The 21178-nt window shown below is 31.5% G+C and overlaps 1 protein-coding gene across 1 annotated transcript in view; it reads left to right on the forward strand.

Annotated features, from left to right (window-relative positions):
* AdamTS-A (ADAM metallopeptidase with thrombospondin type 1 motif A) overlaps nt 1-21178 on the forward strand; it is a 228653-nt gene that overhangs the window by 196034 nt on the left and 11441 nt on the right. The window contains exons 23-35 of the mRNA XM_089233594.1: nt 482-754; nt 2427-2597; nt 3825-4055; nt 5193-5354; nt 7991-8152; nt 8961-9131; nt 11615-11785; nt 13441-13650; nt 14354-14489; nt 14679-14865; nt 17478-17614; nt 17737-17933; nt 18023-18124. Of these exons, the coding sequence (XP_089089720.1) occupies nt 482-754; nt 2427-2597; nt 3825-4055; nt 5193-5354; nt 7991-8152; nt 8961-9131; nt 11615-11785; nt 13441-13650; nt 14354-14489; nt 14679-14865; nt 17478-17614; nt 17737-17933; nt 18023-18118 (2304 nt within the window). The 3' untranslated portion in view covers nt 18119-18124. The remainder of the gene's footprint in view (nt 1-481; nt 755-2426; nt 2598-3824; nt 4056-5192; nt 5355-7990; nt 8153-8960; nt 9132-11614; nt 11786-13440; nt 13651-14353; nt 14490-14678; nt 14866-17477; nt 17615-17736; nt 17934-18022; nt 18125-21178) is intronic.

The raw sequence follows: 21178 nt of genomic DNA on the forward strand, positions 1-21178 counted from the left end.
TATTTATATCACCATCTGTTAGTAACAAATGTAGCTATATGTTGGCAATTTAATTTCTCATCATAGAAGAAATTCATGTCTTTTTGTGAGAAAACATCAAGACATCACCTCGCACACAATACACGTTGCACAAATTACTCAGTTTTTGGCTTCGTTTTTTCAGGTTTTTTGTTTGCAGTATGTTATACCAAAATTATTTTCTATGTTAGTGTTCTAGGTATATTATATCCACAGTGTATGTTTTAAGTTGGGTATGTAATAACAGAGGTGAAAATACATTGAAGTGAATGGGCCAAAATTCTGAGATTACAGAACCTTATGTTGTATCCAATGTATGTTATAAGTGTACTCGATTTTTAGTTTGTTACTTAATGAATATGTCTATATAAATTTTCATATATATTGTCTAACATTCTGTTTCTTGAAAATAATTATGATGCATCTTTGTTTGATATATTTCTATTTTGTAAAACAATTTCAGTGCAGTGTCTCTTGTGGAATAGGCATTGTAAAGCGTTCTATTCATTGTGAGTCTACAACCGGAGCAACAGTTAATCCTCATCTTTGTGATGCTCATAAGAAGCCTTCAGAATCTAAACGTTGTTTAAAATCTCCTTGTCCAAAGCCATTTTATTATTTGCCAAATGCAGCTTTTGGTGATGTTGAAAATATGGTGCCCCCCTTTATCAGTAATTTGAAAGATGACTTCAGCAAACGTATCTCGCCATCGTGGAAAGCTGGTGAATGGTCACCAGTAAGTACTTACTGACAAATATATAGAATCTTTACCAAAAAATAAAATATATTTTTAATAATTGTTAAATGAAGTGATTTTTTCAATAATAAACTCATAAATATAAATGATGAATGTGATGAACTCATACATTTTGAAAGAAATATTATAACGGAACCGTGCAATGAGCTATTAGTTGATCGGTTCACCGTCCATTGCACGGTTCCGTTCGGCACATATACGCTCTAGCGAAGGAAAATCTCTATCTCCTCTGTAGCTTAGTGGTCAGAGCACTCGTCCGGCAATTGAGGGACCCAGGTTTGACTCCCGGTAGAGGCAGAGATGAGTTTTTTCCTTCCTTAAATTAACATCTCAAATAATAAATATCTTCGCAACATCCAGTCTTCTGTATATCTTGTATTATTAATATATATATATATATATATATATATATATAGTTAAAAAAGTTACTTTTAACAAATTTTAATATTTTTTTTACACTAGTATGTGTAATGAGTTGTTTTTCCCCTTCAATATATATATATATATATAAAAGTAACTTTTTTTAAATGTGTTATGAGATTTACTAATGTATTTTTTAAAGAAAACTACCATCAGATCACTTAGTTTATAAGCAATCTTAGCAAAGTTTCTCAAAGTACTGTTTTTTGAATGACACTGAGACAATTCTAGTAAGGTGGTCACAGCTATGGGTTTACTTAAATAGGTATCAATATTTTTAGTAAATATACCACTTGAAAATATTGCCACACGTAGAAAAAAGGGAACAGAGAAAATAAATTAAAGTAGGGGTCATTCGATTACTATACAAATTCACATTCTTTGATCTTTTTGATTATTTGATGATATGTTAAGCGAAAACAAATTTTTGGCTAAGCCACAGCTTTGAGTAAGTTGCCAAGACTAAAAAAATTTGAATTTTAACCATATAAGCAATAGCTTGACTGTGAGAGATTGTGGCACATTTCCTAGAGGGTGAAAATTTTTTTCTTTGAAGAGAGTGGTAGGCAAAAAATTTGTTTGGGAATCTCACAGGAGCTTGCACAGGACCTACGTTTGGAAATCCTAGTGAATTGAAGAGAAATTGCACACAGAGAATCTCTGAGAAATTTTGAGTTACAGACCTCAAAATTAGTATTTTACTATGAAATCATTCAAAACACAGTATTTTAAAATAGTCATACCTCAACTTAGGCTACTCTGATTTACCTGGTTTTCTTCGAAAAATTCCTAGTTCTTGAATTAAGCAGTTTGTAAATGCTGTGGAATTATAGCTGAGATGAAACAATATTTTAATTATGATTGGAATATATAATCACAATATACCATATGTAGCCAAGCTGAGTTGATTTTCTGGGTGCTAGAAGTAAAATCCAGGAAAGCAGCACAAGAGATCTCAACTTTGCTAGAGATTTTGGAGATCAATTCGGGCCTTACAATCATTTGGAAAAATATCTTCAATTTTTAAAGAATGGTTTTTTTATGTGTACACACACTTCTGGAAAATTGAACAAATCAATCAGTTAAGAAAAATATTGTCATTGTTAGTTAATGAATATCGCATACGATGTGCACAACTAGAGCTTTTGAAATTTCTGTTTTGTCTTTTGAATAGTATATTTCAAAAAAATTGTTTTTGAGTAGTATAAAATTGTTTAATTTTTTTAACTAGTGCACTGTTACTTGTGGAAAAGGAGTGATGCGTAGATTGATTGTATGTAGTGATCCTGGAAGTGGTAGAGTATTTCAAGAAGATAAATGCAGTAAAAAAGAGAAACCATCAGCTGAAAGAGCTTGTCACCAGCAATCGTGTGTAAAATGGATCAGTAGTGATTGGAGTCCTGTATGTAATAATTTTTCTCATTTGCTATACCTTTATAAATCATAGAACTCAGTTAAAAAGAAAATCTAAAGTGTATACATTGAAACTTAGGTACAATGCTACCACCAGGGACTTAATAAGAATGACTCTGTAATTAGTTGACTTAGTAACAAGTAAGCCCAATTTGGTAATTAAAATGACATGGAATTTTTAATATCACCTTGCTTACGAAGTCAGATTTTAAAGTGGTGGACATTATACAGAGGTCTGACTGTTACATATATATGTGCATACACATATACATGTAACAGTCAGACCTCTGTATAATATTCACTACTTGTATGTCAAGACAAATATTCATTGATACACAGACATATTATGTGTTATTACTTATAATATATTATGAATTTTAAACCTAAGAGCGCTTAGCATTGAACTTAGTAAGCTGAATAAAATATTTTATTCACAAATTTGCCACTTGACAGTTGAGTTGTTAAGGAGCTAGCCTCTCACTGTGCACATCTGGGTTTGAATCCTGGTTCAGGTATGGATGTCTACTAACACTGACAAACCCATATGGATCTCTTGGGAATATGTGAGGATCATGTTAAATATATACCATGTTTCCAATTCATACCATGAACTTTACAAAAGATTTTTATTAAAATGTGGATAATATATATTTTATTTTGTCAAATATTTCATAAATCTAATCACTTTTAATTAAACTGTGAGAACTAAACTTTTTTTTGTTAACAAGGCTAGTTACACTATTATGTGAATATTAGAAGAATAGTGTGATCTGTGAACTATTTGGTTGTTGAAAAATTCCTTGTGTGTTTTTTTCATAAATTCTATTAGAACTTTACAACCTAAAAAGTCATGTAATACAGTGGATTAATTTAACATATTTGTTTACATATTTTCCATTTTTTGACAATGTAATTATTTGTGCCTAAAGTAAATCATTGTGCAATTAAATTTAAAAATTAAATTAATGCAATACTTTGCTTTATGTAAATCTATGAAGTTTCAAAGGCTGCCCTTAAATTTCATCTAATCTGTTAAAAGTTAATAAATTTATCACACTATATTAATTAAAGAAAGTTTACATGCTATACATTTTTTGTCTAATTTTTTTACCTTAGGTTTTTAAAGTTATACTTGAGTAAAAATACACTAAGATAAATAATTTTATCTATTTATAATTATGCAGTTAAAAATGAGCTCCATTTTTTTTAATGCTAGTGTTCTGCCACATGCGGAGAAGGTTCACAAGTTAGGCACGTGATTTGCACCAACCATGATGGAAAGAGAGTGGATGAAAATGCATGTGAGCATATGAACAAGCCTATGAAAGAGCAAGCATGTTTTTCAAGAAAGTGTACAAGTTTATTACGAGAATTCTTTCCTGACCCAACAGTTCTTCAAAATAGTGTAGAAAGTGTTTACTTCTGGAGATATGGTTTATGGGGAAAAGTAAGAACATTTTTCTAAATATTCAGATTTCAAGATACTGAAGTTTTTTTTCTCAAAGAAAATTATTTCATATACAATACATATTACAGAACAAGCTTGCAGGTTAAAAAAAGGAGAAACAGCACAAATAAATTACTAATTTTAGTAAAGTTTAACGCATTGTAAAATAATTTCAGACACATTTGCCCTAATATTGTAGCATAATCTTTTTCACAAAAACATAACTAGTGGTTATAAAAAAGAATAAAAGATTTAATAATTAATCTTAGCATAAATGTAAGTTAATTTCTTTGGATAATTCAAGTATTGGAGCATGAAGTTGAATTTTTATTATTTAATTTTTAACCCTTAGAATTTCCTACAAATGCCAAGAATCTTCTTCCATAATCTTTACTGCTTACATAATTCATAATTTATCTCCTCTTTAACTTTGATTAAAATATCATAATCAATATTTATATCTTAGAGGAAAAATACAGAAATCTTATATTTCTTCTCGATGATTTACATCAATTTATATGTTGTGTATTCTTTTTTCCCCCTCTTGTGCAAGTGAAAGTGAATAAATTTATTCTTTTAAAAAATATATAAAATATGGTTCTGATCACAGTATTCCTAAGTTCTGCCGGATCATCTTCATCCATTGTTACGGAAGATATGGGCTTTAAAAAAACACCTCTCTGAATGCCAGATAAATAAAAAATTATTACTATTATTCTCCCGTGCGTTGCGTCTCTCTCCCTCCATGGATTTGAGTATATTGAAGCATGCATGCGCTAGTTGCTCTTGGCCTCCATAAAAATTATCCAATGAGCGTTTACTTAATGACTTATCGTGTGGACACTTTTAAGAACAATCTGTAATTTAAAATTTAGTTACCAACTTGATCACTTGCCATGTGTAAATGGGCCTTAAGTGTCTATGTTCAATATTTTTCGTAATATACGCATTTCAAATCAGGTATTCTTTTTGAAACACCCTGTATAACTTATACTGACATACCAGTATTCATATTACCAGTATTCATATAAAAATCAATCTCTTATGTTGATTGTGTTTGATAATTTTCCAGCCAATCAGCGTTTGGTCTTTAATTTAATATACTTTTACAGTGTGTGATAATTCAATTTTATTTAGTGCTCAAAACCATGTGGTGGGGGAATAAAAAGACGACAAGTAGTCTGCTATGATGAAAGTGGAGAAAATAGTACTTATTGTGATCCTAAGAGAAGGCCTATTGATGAAGCACCATGTAATGTTGAAAGATGCCCAGAATGGAAAAAAGGGGCATGGTCCAAAGTGAGTTTTTCAAGTTTATTTGATGATTACATTTTTAATTGCATCAAAATTTTAATGTCAATATGATATTACCTATAAATTTTTCTTTCCTTCAACTTCACCTATTTGTGTTTATTGTGTTAGTTCCTGTGCAGGTTCAAAATACTCTATCCAATGTAAAGAGTAGCTTTCATTTTATGTAAGGGAAATGGAAAAACGAAAACTAGAAATAAAAAAAAAGTTCAGAAGTGCACTCTTTCCTAGATAGTATTTGGTCATTAATTTAATTCTTGAAGCTGTATTGTTACAATATAATGTTATTCAATTGTTATTGATCTTATAAATATTGATAAAGAAAAATATTTGGAAAATAAATGATTCAGTCTTGTAAAATACTGGTCATATGCAGTGCTGTCGTAACGCATGGGCCCACCTGAGCCTCAAGAGAAGAGGGGGCCTCACAAAAATGAGATCCGGTTTTATTCAATATTGCTTGGCCGAGGCCTATACAAGGGAATGCGGTGGTGAAATTTGACAGACGATTGATGTTAGGAAGAAAACAGAATTCGGAAACTGTTGTACAATCAATAATGTTTGACTTGAGGTTGTTCCAGTCAGTTATTGTTCGAGGAAAGAAACTAAATTTGAAACAATCTCTGGATGCAAAGATGGGTTTCAGTTTTTGTGAATGGTTAATTCTTTTTGAAAAGTATGAAGCTGGAGTTAGAAAATTCGAAGTGTCATTATGAAAATGGCCACGAAGGATTTTGAAAAGGAAAGATAATCGAGAGATATATCTACGGGTAAAAAGCTGTTGCATATTGAGTTGGCGCTTGAGTTCAGTGAGGGAGGATGGTTACCAACAGTTAAGAATGAAGCAGACTGATTTATTTTGAATAGATTCTAATTTGTCTATGTTTGAGGGAGTATGGGGTCCCAGATTTCACAGGCATATGAGAGTACAGGAAGGATGTAGGTTTGGAAGCAGAGATGTCTGATGTGACTGGTGATGTTTTTGAGGTTAATGTGAAGTTTTTGAGGTTCCAAAGAAGAAAAAAACAGTTTTTAGAGACAGACATATGTGAAAGACTTAATCAACATGGAGATTCCAACATAGGTCGGCAGAAATAATTACACCCAGATATTTATAACTATAAACTTCTATGATTATAGAGTTATTGATAGTGTAAGAAAAATTGAAGGGAAGTTATTGCGAGTAATTTTCATAAAGACAGTTTTTTAAGAATTGAGGGGTAATTGCCAAGACAAGCACCATTCATAGACAATGTTGAAGTTATTTTGGAGAGATGCTTAATCGGATTCATTGTGCACCGTTTGGTAGATGATGCAATCATCTGCAAAGAGTCTGATATGGCAATTCATGGAATCATTAGAGATAGCAATTAATGGAGATCATTAATATAAATCAAAAACAATAATGGCAAGAGGACAAAGCCCTGGAGCATGCCGCTTAACTTTTTCTCCCTTGAAGGAGACAAACTGACTGTGGTTGGTAAGGAAGGCTTCCACCCATTTAAGCAGTTGAACACATAGGCCAAGGTTTTGGAGTTTAAGTAGAAGTTTATTGTGAGGCACCCTGTCAAAAGCTTTAGAGAAATCCAAGAAAATTATATCAGTTTGGACGTTTTTGTCAATACTGCTTGATAAATCATATATGAAAAAAGCTAATTGGGTAGTTACTGATAAATATGATTGAAAGCCGTGTTTATTCGAGAAAAAGAAGTTTATTGAATTAAGGTGTGAGCGGATTTTCTTGGCAACTATGTGCTCAAAAAGCTTGCAGCAAGTAGAGGTGATAGCGACGAGCCTGAAATTAAGGGGATTTGAAAGAGAACCTGTGATTTATATGAACTGGGATAATCTTATTAATTCCCCAGTCAGGGCAAGTTGGATGAGTTTAATGCGACGTTGAAGATAATTGAAAGGTAATTAGAAATTTCATCAGCTCAAAATTTGAGAATATGATTTGGGATCCCATCGGGCCAGGGGACTTGAAATTTTCTAAAATTTACCAGGTAGGGCATCAGAAAAACCACTTGGCCCATGATGCTCTTAAGACTGCCCTGGTCATATGGTCACCCCACATGGCATTAAATGCTGAAATGAATCTTTCATATAGTTTAATTCAGTTATTTGTTTAGGCGCATGAGGCCCTCAGTATGCTGAAAGAGGCCTTATTCAGGGCCGGAACTGGAGAGGGGCAACTGCTTTGGATGGCAGCAAATTTTAAGAAAGAACAAAAAATACCATAATAAAATTATTGAATTTTACAGTGTTGGGGTCGGCAATATCTTGTTTTCCCCCCCCAAAAAAAATCAGTTACAGCCCTGGCCTTAGTGGTAAGTATCTAGTTTTTGGGGGTTTTCTCCGTGCTTCATGTTTATAGTTTGACTTGCATCAATCTCTAAAAAGAGAATAAAAAAATTCATATAATCTGTGAAGAGCTTCATAGGAAATACTGTTGGCATAGCGACTTTCAATTTTGTTACTATATACATTCATGCATGGATTTAAAAAAAGAGTTGTGTGTGTGTTTTTAAATTGGTTATATTAACTTGAAGATATTGAATGCTTTGTAGTTATATTTCTGTGTTTGGCAAACATTATAATTTTTAAAATTTTTATTCTCATTATAGTGTTCTGTGAAATGTGGCGCTGGAATAAGGACACGTGAAGTGCATTGTATTAACCACAAAGGTTACACTTTACCTATTTCTCGCTGTTCATTTCCTAGTCCAGTGAAACAGAAAAAATGCAAAGGTCATTGCTTGCATTGGTCTTGGTCAGACTGGTCTCAAGTACGTTTATGTCTGTTTGCAGTAATTTCAAAAAAGATGTTAAATAAAAGCTTTCTGTATTGGTTTCCTTTGATGAATCAGAACTGTGTAGTTTCTCATATCAAGCATAATCTAAAGCTCTCCAGAAACTCCCACAATCTTTTCAATGAATATTTTTGATTCTTCCACTTTTCTGATAGATGTAGTTAGTGAGCATTTTTTATCAATTTTTTCATAGTGAAATTTTGTATAATAGACTAGTTTGTTTGCACAGCTGTAGTGTGCCTTCTTGGGCCCTCTCTTGAAATGGTTGTTATTACGCGAAACAAATGCAAACTTTTGTGGGAGCCCATTTTGGCTTGGGGGCCCAGGGGCAGTGCCCTGGTTGCCCCAGCCTAATTACGGCCCTGTTTGTTTGAACTGTCCATGCTTGAAATTAGCTTACACCTCTGGTATAATACACAAAATTTGATTTTAATATTTTAGTAAATAATTAGATTTTTTTTTGTTTTTTAGATGAACTTAATTACTTTCATTGCTTCAAATTTGAAAAAAAATAATGCAATTATGATGAGTCATTTTCTTAAATATAATATACAAATATTTGTATTCAAGTTATTTAAGTATTTTATGAAGCTTTTATTGAAGTTATTTCTGTTTTCTCTGATAAACTTGTATTCTTTAGTTCTTGTACCTCGTAGATGAGCTTTTTCTCTTTCATTTCTCATTCTTTCCCTTTCATTATAGAAATAATGATGTTAGTGGAATTTTTTTGCTCGTTTTCATACCTTAGTATGTATGTTATGACTGCATTTTTGTTTTCATTCAGTGCTCTGCTCTTTGTGGTAATGGAACACAAACTCGTATTGCATATTGTGCAAGAGGAAGGAAATCTGTACCTGATGAGAATTGTGATTTAAAACTTAAACCTTCTATTCAAAGTAGGCTTTGTAACAACTTGAACTGCAGATATCATTGGGAAAAAGGAAAATGGTCACAGGTACTTTCTTTGAGTTTTTTATACGTATTTATGGGTTTTGTTTTTGTTAAAAAAAATTTTGGCATCTTAAAATCTTTCTTTAAACAATTTTATCCTGAAATTTTAATTTTGTTTTCATCAGTAAATTGTAAAAACAGCTTATAAAGGGTATGTAGGAAAGTTGTTGTGACCTAAAATAGTTTGAGAACAGAGAAAGAGAGCTAAAGCTATGCAACTGAGAATTAGAATTTGTAAATGGTTCCCCAATCCAAAAAATGTCAATTGAGGTAAAATTTGAAACTATCATACTGAGAGAAATTTATCCCATAACATTTAGATAAAAATTTGCCAAGATATATTTACAGATTGAAATTCTTATAATTTCAGCTATTTCAAGAGCTAAAATAAGTCTTAAAAAGAACATGTAGTTGGTTTTTGAAACTATCTAAAATCAAAAACTTTATCAATATCTGATTAAATTTTTATTCAAACATTACTGAGAAAACTTCTTTTGGTAAAACAGAAAGATGTAGAAATTTTAGTAGTTGACATTTGTTGGATTGTTGTCATATACAAAATATAGTTTTTATATTTTCCACAATACTTCAAGAGCTGCTGCTTGTGTTATCTGATTAGGCATAGTCCTTTTTTACTATACCACTATTTGAGCTGCATAGCTGTAGCACTCTTTATCTGTGAGTTATTTATTTTAAAAAGGCTTTTCTATGCACCCTATAGATAATATATTAGAGTATTACTAGTTTAAATATAATCTTCATATATTTGACTTAATTGTGATTCAACATTAATGAATAAAAAAAGTTGAAAGGAAGTGATATTTTTGAATATTAAAATAAGTTATCTATATAATGCATTCTGTAAAATTGCATGAAATATGAATATGCAACAGTTTTGTGTGTACAAGATATGAAGCGCAGTCATCCCTCTATATTCGCAGGGGTTATGTTCCAGGAGTGACTGTAAATACAGGAAATCAACAAATAACCCAAACCCTAAAATTTTGTTTTTTAGGCATGTCATTTTTACAGTATCTGCTTTGTGTGAAAGTAAAGAGGAGAAGGGGGTTCTAGTGATTCAAGGCGATGCTTTCTGGAAATAACAACAATGTCTGTTAGTCGTTTCTTTTAAATTTCTGTTAACTTGTTAGAGTATAGTAACAAGGCTTACTTTACTAATTTTTCTACATGTGGAAAACGTACCACTGATGGGTCTATTTCATGGAAACAATCCATTGCCGATTTAAACTTACAAAGCTTTTGCTATGTTGCTCATAATGAATTTGCAGATCACATAATGATGGCTATAAGTGTGCAATTATGCAATACATAACTGCATATCTTTTTTACCATACCCACAGAAAAACATCACTTTTTACATGAGAGACATGTATGCAGGGCTATGTAAAAGTAGGTGTAGCTACACACAGCAATGGCTGATCGAATATTGCGTTCTTATTTCTTGATATATTTGACTGTAGACTTGATGCCATAATAAGGGAAAACTGCAGCAACAAAGCTAACCTTTGCAATATTTTGAAATTTCTTTGAAAGTTTTTCACTTATAGAAACACTTAAACTGTGTTATACAAATATTTTCTGAAGCATCAGAAAAACGTTTAAGGCTGGTATTACACTATAAAAGTTTGATAAAAGTCCTATTATAAAACTTGAAAAATGCAGCCAATAAGGTCAACGGTTGTATTTTCTAGAATGTAACCAATAACCTTATTGGTTAGATTTTTCAAGTTTTAAAAAATGGATTTTATCAAACTTTTATAGTGTAATACCGGCCTAAGAGGGATTTTTAAACAGTTATCTAACATGTACAACGTGCATTTTCTTCCGATACGAGAATTATTACATTACAAAAGTGTTTTCCATAAAAACTAGAAAAGAGACAGCGTGAATAAAAACCATGAATATGAAATCCATAAATACCGAGGGCAGACTGTATTGCCTTGTGTTTTCATGTGGTGAAAAGAATAATACTGATTTCTGCTACTGCTAATACAACTGGTTTTTTTTTAAATATCCAGGATTTCACAAATAAAAAATCCTAATTCACACATCTCCCATCATAAAAATTTTAAGAGTTAGTTTATAAAATAGATGTCTTCAAATAAATTTTTCTAAAATTATATGACAAAAATTTTAACTGCCATAATTCGTTTTTAATCTTCAATGTCTGCTCTCATCCAAAGTTAATTCTAATTCAACAAGTTTGTGGCCATTGCAATGCCTTTTTAAACTTGTGCTTTATGATTTGAAAGTTTGCTTTCTAAGAAAAATGCTGCAGCTAATATCAATAGTATCTGGAAAACTATAGAGCAACAATTTTAACCAGATCCTTTGAAAATTATTATTAAATCAACACTGCTTAAAGTACAAATTCACAATGTGTCTCAATTTTTTTCTTTATAATTTTTAAATGTAGTACATCAGCATCAATAACTTTTTCTGACATGAATTTTCACTTCTTTATAGTGCTCTACTTCTTGCGGGAAAGGTCATAAAGTTAGACTGATCAATTGCAAAGATGGAAATAATGATACCATTGCAGATATGTTGTGCACTGTGCATAAAAAGCCTCCATCAAAAAAAAGTTGCCAAGGACACGGTTGTCCATACATTTGGGAAACTGGCTATTGGACAGAGGTAAAATAAGATTTTGTTTTGTTAAATACATAAACAACTTACAATAAATTCACAAAAATGGTGTTTTAATTGATTCAAGCAAAGAAAATATCATCTTTTTATTTTTGATCATTACAAATAAAAAAAACATTGTGCTAATCAAATTTTTTTTATCTGCATCACACAGGCAAGTCATAAATACATTTATGCCCACTTTAATAGATTTGACCTCAAATCCTGACAACTATATGAATATTTTTTGTTGCTATTCAGAGTTTGCTTAAAATTCCCTCAAAGATTATTTCATGGGAGTGGAATAAATTGAACGTAATGCAATGAAATTAATTTAGTTTGAATAAAGTTATATATATATATAATTTTATTGAATTATTTACAATTTTCAGAAATTATCTGGAATGTGTGTTTATAATTTGATTCTCATTTGATGTCATTTATGTTTCTATGCAATGAATGTGAGCTAGCCATCTATCAATAAGCAAACTTCAGCAATATTTGTTTTTGAACATTAAAAATGTTTAATATCTTAGTTGTTCATTTTGATCAATATTCTTAATCACTATACAATAATCATCAATAATTAATCAATATACTCAATCTGAAGTTATTTTATTTTTCAAATTGAAAATTTTCTTATATATATATATATATATATTTATTTATTTAAAATCAAGAATTTGTGTTAAATTTTTAATAAATGAATTGAATATTTTCAAAATTAACTTATTTGATTTGGCTAATCATTTTAAATGATTTTTAAAAAATTTCAAATATCCTCTAAGAAAATTAACGAAGCACATACAATCAATTTCATTATTCTTTTTTAAAAACCAAATGACATTTCAAGCAAGAAAGTACTATATCTGTTAATAGTTTTATGTGAGCAGCATATTTCATTTGAAAAGAAAAGAGGAGGGGGAAGTTTTCTTTATGTAAATAGAGATAGAGACTGTCACTGATAGATTAAAAAAATATATTGATCCAGACAAATGGTCAATCAGAATCTAACAAATTCACAATGTGAATTAATCTTCCCTCTCCCAGACTTTAATAGTTTGTGATAACCTGATCTCCAGAGTAACCTACAATTATGACTAAGAACTTGGAACATTGGTTTATATGTTACTTTAATAACATGAATTTCAGATAATATAATAGATAATAGATTCAGATGAATAACATTTGAATTTCACATTTCTACATATGCCTAAATATGTGAGATTAGAGATGTATATCATCAAATTTTAAAGAAAAATATTTTTTATTTTTATTGAATTTTAAAATAATGATTATCTTTTTCCTGCTGCCATAATGATTTAAAATCACAAGCTTATCTCATACTGTTGAAAATTTTCCTTGTATGCTGTGAAGAAATTTTTCAAAAAAACCATTCAGTTAGAGTCATAGCTAAGAAAAGGGATCTTAGGGGTTCCCAATCTATTAAAAAATCTGGAATTCAGAGGGGAGTCACATGATTAAGCTTACCCATCCCACCAGTGTTTCTCTCCTTTCAGTCCTTTCCTGAAAAAATATTTTGGGCTACGACCTTGCCATAATACATATCACAGTTGATCTAAAAAAAATAGCTATGTTTTGAACTCTAGATTTCACATCTCTAATAATACCAAATTTTAAATATACATATTTTTTTCTTTCAGTGCTCAGACTCCTGTGGCCATGGAGTACAAAGACGTAGTGTCACTTGCCATAAAGTTAATGAATACGGTTATGTATTTCCTGAACCCATTCCACTTCCAGAAAGTGATTTGTCTTCTGAATGGTGTGACACTGATAAACCATCAGAGGTCAGAAACTGTTCTTTAGGAAACTGCAATAGTTTTGTATGGAAACCAGATTCATGGCTGCCGGTATATACTCTCTTATTATACATAATATATATAGCATTAAGAATTTTTGTTTATGAGTTGGTTGAAATTTCCAAGCTGATTTTGGCCAAGATTACCATTATTATTATCATCATTTAGTAACTTTTACCATATTTGATCAATGGTGAAAAAAAAATGAGTAAAGAATGTTTTTCCTAACAACATAATTATATTTAAATTCATGCCTATTCATTACCAACACTTCTTATGTGGGTGATTTTCAGGTGCAACAATATAAGTTTTTTATTCCTTCTTCTAGGCGCAAAACTGACACGATATTCCAACCCTAAGGACATGATAATCCCAATACACACACTTTTATCTCGTTTTTGTTTCCCCCCCCCCCATTTTATATTTTTTCATTAACTTAAATTAGACAAAGGAAAAGAGATTCGAACAACATTTCTAAATGACAAAGGATTCCATACTCTGCAACTTCCTGCAGAGGAAGAAAGATGAATGAGTTTTAAATTCAAGTCAGACAAGGTTGGATTGAGATCTCTGTCTCCCACTTGCGATGTGTTAACTATGCTATATCTATAGGTTCTTGATTTTATTACAGAAACTTAAAATTTTTTGGTTTTTATATTTCATGAGAAATTTATAATTTACGATACTGATCGAGAAATTTACTACAAAGTTTTAATTTTTTTAGATGGTTCTCTATTTTGTCTTATTTTTTTAGTGCTCTGTAAGTTGTGGCATGGGTAGGCAAAAACGAAGAGTTCACTGTTACACTGTAGAAGGAAAAAGAGTAGCTGCTAATAGATGTGATAGAGCTTTACGACCTCAAAAGCGAAGAAAATGTTACATGCACCCATGTATGTATTTCATAGTAATGTAGAATTCTTTATTTTTGTTTCATCTGAATCTTTTTTCTTCATTTTGGTACAAAGAAATGATCAGGTTTTTTTATTTTTAATTATTTCTTGTTATATTTCCTCTGAATTATTGTTTTTTCACATTGGAGTAAAATTTTATTTTTAATAATTGTTTTTTTGTTTTTTCAGGTGCTGCTACCAGTTGCTCAGATTATCAGAAGCTAACTAACATCTCTACAGATGGAGAGCAGCAACTTTTCATTCATGGAAGAAATATAAGTATTTACTGCGCAGATATGCACTCAGCATATCCAAAAGAATATATAACATTGCCTGAAGGAGAAAGAGATAATTATTCAGAAATTTATAATAAAAGGTGTGTACCAGGTTTTCATGTGTATACAATTGGACTCCCAATTTAACAAACTCTGATTCAATTAATTCCTCAATTTAACAAGTTTTTTCTGAAAACCTGACAAAAATAAAGCTCAAACCCTTATTTAATGAATAAAAATTCATGATATAATGAATAAAAATCCACAATATAATGAATAAAAATCCACAATATAATGAATAAAAATCCACAATATAATGAATAAAAATCCACAATATAATGAATAAAAATCCACAATATAATGAATAAAAATCCACAATATAATGAATAAAAATCCACAATATAATGAATAAAAATCCACAATATAATGAGTTATTTTTGAACTATCCTATTTTTTTAAATTTCTCATTACCCAAAACCTGAAGATTTGACTTCCCAGGATTTGGCCTTTGGCCCTTCTCTAGAGACAAATAAAAAAGAAGAGCAGAACTCTGTTCCTTTCTGAGTGAAGGAGGCAATAAAGACATTTTAGAGTGTTTGTTGGAAGGTTTCAGCGGTCAATCGGTGCACACCAATGCCATAAAAGATTGTGCTGTCCACATTACTCCCACATCCTAGAGCAGCGCCCCTAGGCTATGATCTTTTGCACCCCCAGTCCAACTTTTTGCCTAGGGCTAGAGCCTTGTGAGCCTTGACCTTGTGGGGGCCATGGAAAGAATTACCTATAGTAAAGAAATTGTTTGTGCTCTGTCTTGACAAGCAAAGAATGATAGATCATCTGAAGAGAAAGAGTTTTTGGTTAGATAAAAAATGACAATTTTGACAGCTTTGATTAAAATGTTTGACGTATCAAACAAACATGTGGTCGGTTTCTTACGATTCGTTGAATCACTGTTCAACTAATTCTGTGTGTTATATTGATTGCTATGCATGATAATGTAAATTTTTCTGGAATTTCTCAGAGCAAGAAGACAATTTTTGCTTACCTTAACACCTGCACTAGGCAAGCCATAGCTGTAACTGTCCAGGATACCAGATCAGCCAGCTGAATATCTGATCTGTAGAAATATTTATTTATAATGATTTTAATACAGGGTAAGCTGTATGGCGGAATTAGAGGTAATATAAAATTACATAGCAAAGTATTTCAATTACATACGTCAGTCACCCATTTCTCTTCTTTGTGCTTTGAAATGTTCAATGCTACAAAATCTAGTTGCAATGCCAAAAAACATATCCCATGTGACCAGATGACAGATATAACAACCATATTACACTACCACAATAACACTAACTTGCTTTATTGTAGTTTTCTTCTGACATTCACACATACATCCATGGAATTAATGCCCATGAACACCAAGGCATTATGTATGTAAATCATTAGTACTTGAAAAAGTTATTCCAACTTATGATTTGAGAATTGTTTAGATTTATAACAGAGATTTAAAAAAATATGAGACTAGAGTTGTTTAATATGATCCCTTTAAAAATGAATGTATACTTTTTTATCTGACTTAATTTTTTTTCAGCAGTGCTGCTTTAAATTAACAAAAATCAAAATAATTAATTATACTTGTTTCTTTGAATTCCCTGTGGTTGGTTCTGCCAGGTAGTGTGATTAGAAGTCATTGTCAGTAAGAGGTGTTTTTCATTTTCAGTAGAGATAATGTTACATTGTAAAGGTATTCATATTGGTTGGGTGTTAATCATTGATTCAAAAGTCTTATTGAAAAATATATAAAAAGATCATATTTTAATGTTTTATAACATTAACCCTTTTTTCAACTTAACCATAGCTTGGCTTATGCACACATGATCTGCATTCTGGTCCCTTCTGAGTATAGTTTATTCATACTTAGAGAAATGCAACCGATGGTAGCACTGCACATTAGTCATGCCTTTCAATTATGTTTAAAAAGTTTCTGATCGTTTAAAAGTAGGAATAGAAAAAAAAACCATTTTTTGGCCCTCAAACTTGTAATAAATTGAACCTGGAAGAGGTTAAAAAGACTATTGAACCTATTTTCTTGCTCATCATTGTACAGTAATTGTATTGTTTTTAATAATCAATAAATATGTATTTTCTTACGTAAAAAAAGTGAGCAAGAATTTACTCAGTGAAATGAAAAAAAAGTAAGTTGTATATGAAAGAATAAGTGCTTAAGGGAATGTGTGTTAAGAAGCAGATTCAAGTTTTAAAAAAATAAGAAAAAGGTCATATATGCGTGGAAACATCATAAGCAGAGAAAGATAATAAAATATTGAAGCATGAGTTTAATGCTTATAATTGTATATGGACAAAGTAAAATCTGAGAAGGACTTGGCAGAAAAAATTTCTGCATAGAACAAATACAACAGTAATAAAACTGCAGTTACTCAATGTGAAGAAAAGTTCTACCATGAAGTTATAATTTGATTAAAATTAAACTCGGTTTCACTATTTTTTCGTTTTGAAAGTAAGCAGAATTTATTTGTAAGTGCTTGAAACATTTTTGAAAAAAAAAACTTGCATGAGTTTAAGAGACATTTAAAGTTGTTATATTGAATGTATTTTTTTGAGAAAAATTAATTGGAATGGATTCTGTGGAACAATTACCAGAAATTAAACTAATATTAGTAAAAACCCTCTATAATGCACACAAATTTTTCAGACTTGTGGTTCCCGACACGTGTCCTTATGGTGGACGTCGATACGAATCATGTGAATGTGTACAAGACGAGAATTCCAGTACTAGGCTAACTATCTTTCATCGAGTAGCTGTGAATATTTCTTCTCTACAAGTACTAAGTATGTTTTTATTCTAAGTTTTTTGTTTGTAATGCTCATATAAAAATGAATTTTATTTATTTTGAATACATAAATTCCTTCTTTATATGAAATTCAGTGGATAATTTTTTTTTCTATTTCAGGTTATGATTTCCGGTTTAGTGTCACACAAAGTGGACAGCCTGTTCCATATGGTGAAGCAGGAGATTGCTATAGCATCACATACTGTCCTCAAGGGCGTTTTTCCATAAATTTGGCAGGAACTGGATTCAGAGTATCATCTTTAACAAAATGGGTGAAGCAGGGAACAAACGCATCCAGTTCAATAAAAGTTTGGGAGGCAAGAGTTATTTTCTTTCTTTCTTTCACACAAAAATTTTTAGATAACCTAAGTGTTAAATGTTAAAAACAATTTATATTTATCTATAGGGTCAACAAATAGCTCAAGGAGCATGTGGAGGCTATTGCGGGTGGTGCACTCCTGATCCAACTATTGGTTTATTGTTAGAAGTGGCACCACCATGACTTGGGGTAATACATGTTTTGAGCTTTTATTTTTTTTGTTATTGGTAAAAAAACGTGTTGAATTATAATACTGTCACACATCTTTTCCCATTATAACAGCATATTTTTCAAATGTCATAAAGTTACCTTGATATAGTATTTAAACTAGCGAAAGAGCTGTCGAAAAATATGTTTCCTTGCTACTATGTTCTGGATAAGCATCTTGAACTAAATTTGAAAAAGAAAAAAGATATAAGTTTTCAAAGCAACTTCAAAGTTGATTTTCAAAATTCTGATCAAAAGCAATCCTATTAGTATTAGTTGCAGGGTCGTCTTAAGAGCATCAGGGGCCCCGGGCCAAGTGATTTTTGTGAGGCCCTTTTTCTCTTGAGGGCCGTGCCTGGGTGGGCCCATGCCTTAAGATGGCGCTGATTAGTTGTACTCATCTTTTAAATTAAAGTGCTTATATGATAACAAATTTAAAACCTTGTTTTGTTAAATGATGACATATGTAATATGATATTATGTAAAAGGAAACTCATTTGATCATTTTTGTCGCACCACGGTCATTTTCTGCACGCGAGGGCTAATTAGACTGGGACCTACAATTTATTGCCGATTCCGAACGGCAGGCTTGTTTTTTATACTCGTTGAGAGGTTGGTGCGCTGACCCCACGATGGGGGACTCCCTGCGGTAGCAATTGTTTGCTGCGGTCAAGTCGCTGTTTTATTTGTTGTACCCCTGTGTCAGGAAAGTTTTCTGACAAGGACGAACCGGGTATCGAACTCGCGACACCTCTAAACATCCTTTGGTACTTTAGGCAAGTATCTTATCGACCGGGCTACCGCGCCCTAAAAGGAAACCTCAAGAGTTTCTTAACCCTGTAATTGTTATGACTAATTACACTTATCCACATTAAAAATAGCACATCTTTTCCAATTTTGCGCATATGCAAGTGTTTAGTCAAACTCTGAGAACAATAAACCTAGGAGATAATTTACTCTATTTTATCTACTCACACACTCTATATTTTTCTGTTGTATATATAGGTAAAACAGCACTCGGAGCGTTTTACTGGTGAACTGTTGATCCGAGAGACATATTTCCAATTAATAAATTACAAGCGGGTAAACTGTTTTACCTGCATTTATTGCATTTCCCCCCCCCCAACTTTCCTCTTGTCAGCGCAGTGTGCAGTGTCGCTCAATAAAAACTCAATTTGATTAAAGACTTCATTTAATTCCACATCTGGCTTAGGTATGAAAATAACATAATGAAGAGACATAACGAACATATATTGAACTATAACCGAAAAAAAAAAATGAACACTGATCGAGAACAAACATCATCTTTTATAGACAGGGAAATTCTTTCCCTCATGGAAATCGACCGGTTGTCGACGAGCGTAATCCGTCATTTGCATAAGGCATGAAGAATTTTTTTTTTCCAACACCTCTAATTTTGAATTTGAATATCTCAGTGAATATTGTACTTGAAAATGTGGAATTTTTATTGTTGGAGGAAAGCCAAGGTAACAACTTTCTAATTAAGTTTTTAGGCAGAGGACATCTATATAAAAAGTTATATTTCTTATTTTAGTAAATATACAACCTCTTGTTACATGAATGACACATATGAGTACTGCGTGTTATTTGGATACCTTTTCTATTAGGAAATATGCCTCTAGGATCAATGGTTCACCTGTAAAAGGATGTGAGTGCTGTTAGTACCATAGGTAATATGGTATTGTATATTCTTTCTATATAAGGGTACGCTCATAGTGCACGCCTATTTCTGATTCCAGAAACCTGTATCGTTTCTGATTTGTTCAAAACCTGAATTTAAACTTTTTAGGTTTTGAGCAATTAACAAAAAAAATTCTTGGGGTTTCCGATTCCGGAAATCGGTGATGATCGGGTTAATGGGAATGGTGAAATGCTCCATTCATTTGCATAACGTATCGCCACTTTGCACAAACCGGCTGTGGGAAGCAGAAAATTAGCCATTAATATAAAATGATATTTGTCAGTTTTATTTTGAAAACTCAAACTTGGTACTCTGGTAAATTTGAAATTGGTAATTTGTTAAATTTGAAAATATTAAGAGAATCGCTCAACAACAGTTAGTAATTAGGGGAAAAGTTGACGATATTCACCACACGTGTTTTTTCTTTGGTTAAGGAGAACTTAATCAAATATATTTTAAATATTTTTTATAGTTATAAAATAATTATACCAGGCCTATATTTGGTTTTTCCAAAATCTGTAAAAACCTATCAAAGGTAAATACCATACCAACCCTTCAGTTGACATGCATCCATTTTGTGATCTGAAGGGATTTTCAATTTTCGTAATCCGTGCAACAGATTGAGTATTAACAATAAATATTATTAATTAATGAATAAAAAGAAGTGATTATATTAATTTTATTTATTCAACTTAACCTCTTCCAGAGGCAAATTTACTGAGCCCAGAGTAGATGGGAGAAATAATCAATTCTCTTCTCTTAGATCAAGATCTCTCCCCCTTATTCATACTTTATCGCAGGAGTGGCCTGCGGGCCCTCAACAAAGTAATATTAATTATCAAATTAAAATGAATAATTTACAAAGTGGATCAGGAGTGCACCACCCACAATAGCCTCCACATGCTCCTTGAGCTATTTGTTGACCCTATAGATAAATATAAATTGTTTTTAACATTTAACACTTAGGTTATCTAAAAATTTTTGTGTGAAAGAAAGAAAGAAAATAACTCTTGCCCCCCAAACTTTTATTGAACTGGATGCATTTGTTCCCTGCTTCACCCATTTTGTTAAAGATTATACTCTGAATCCAGTTCCTGCCAAATTTATGGAAAAACGTCCTTGAGGACAGTATGTGATGCTATAGTAATCTCCTGCTTCACCACATGGAACAGGCTGTCCACTTTATGTGACACTAAACCGGAAATCATAACCTGAAATAGAAAAAAAAATAATCCACTGAATTTCATATAAAGAAGGAAAATTTATATATTCAAAATAAATAAAATTCATTTTTATATGAGCATTACAAACAAAAAACTTAGAATAAAAACATA

The sequence above is a fragment of the Pholcus phalangioides genome, unplaced genomic scaffold (genome assembly GCF_987345545.1).
Source record: "Pholcus phalangioides strain wild (caught in Gottingen) unplaced genomic scaffold, Ppha-v1.0 ptg000007l_1, whole genome shotgun sequence".
In the NCBI taxonomy this organism is placed as follows: domain Eukaryota; kingdom Metazoa; phylum Arthropoda; class Arachnida; order Araneae; family Pholcidae; genus Pholcus; species Pholcus phalangioides.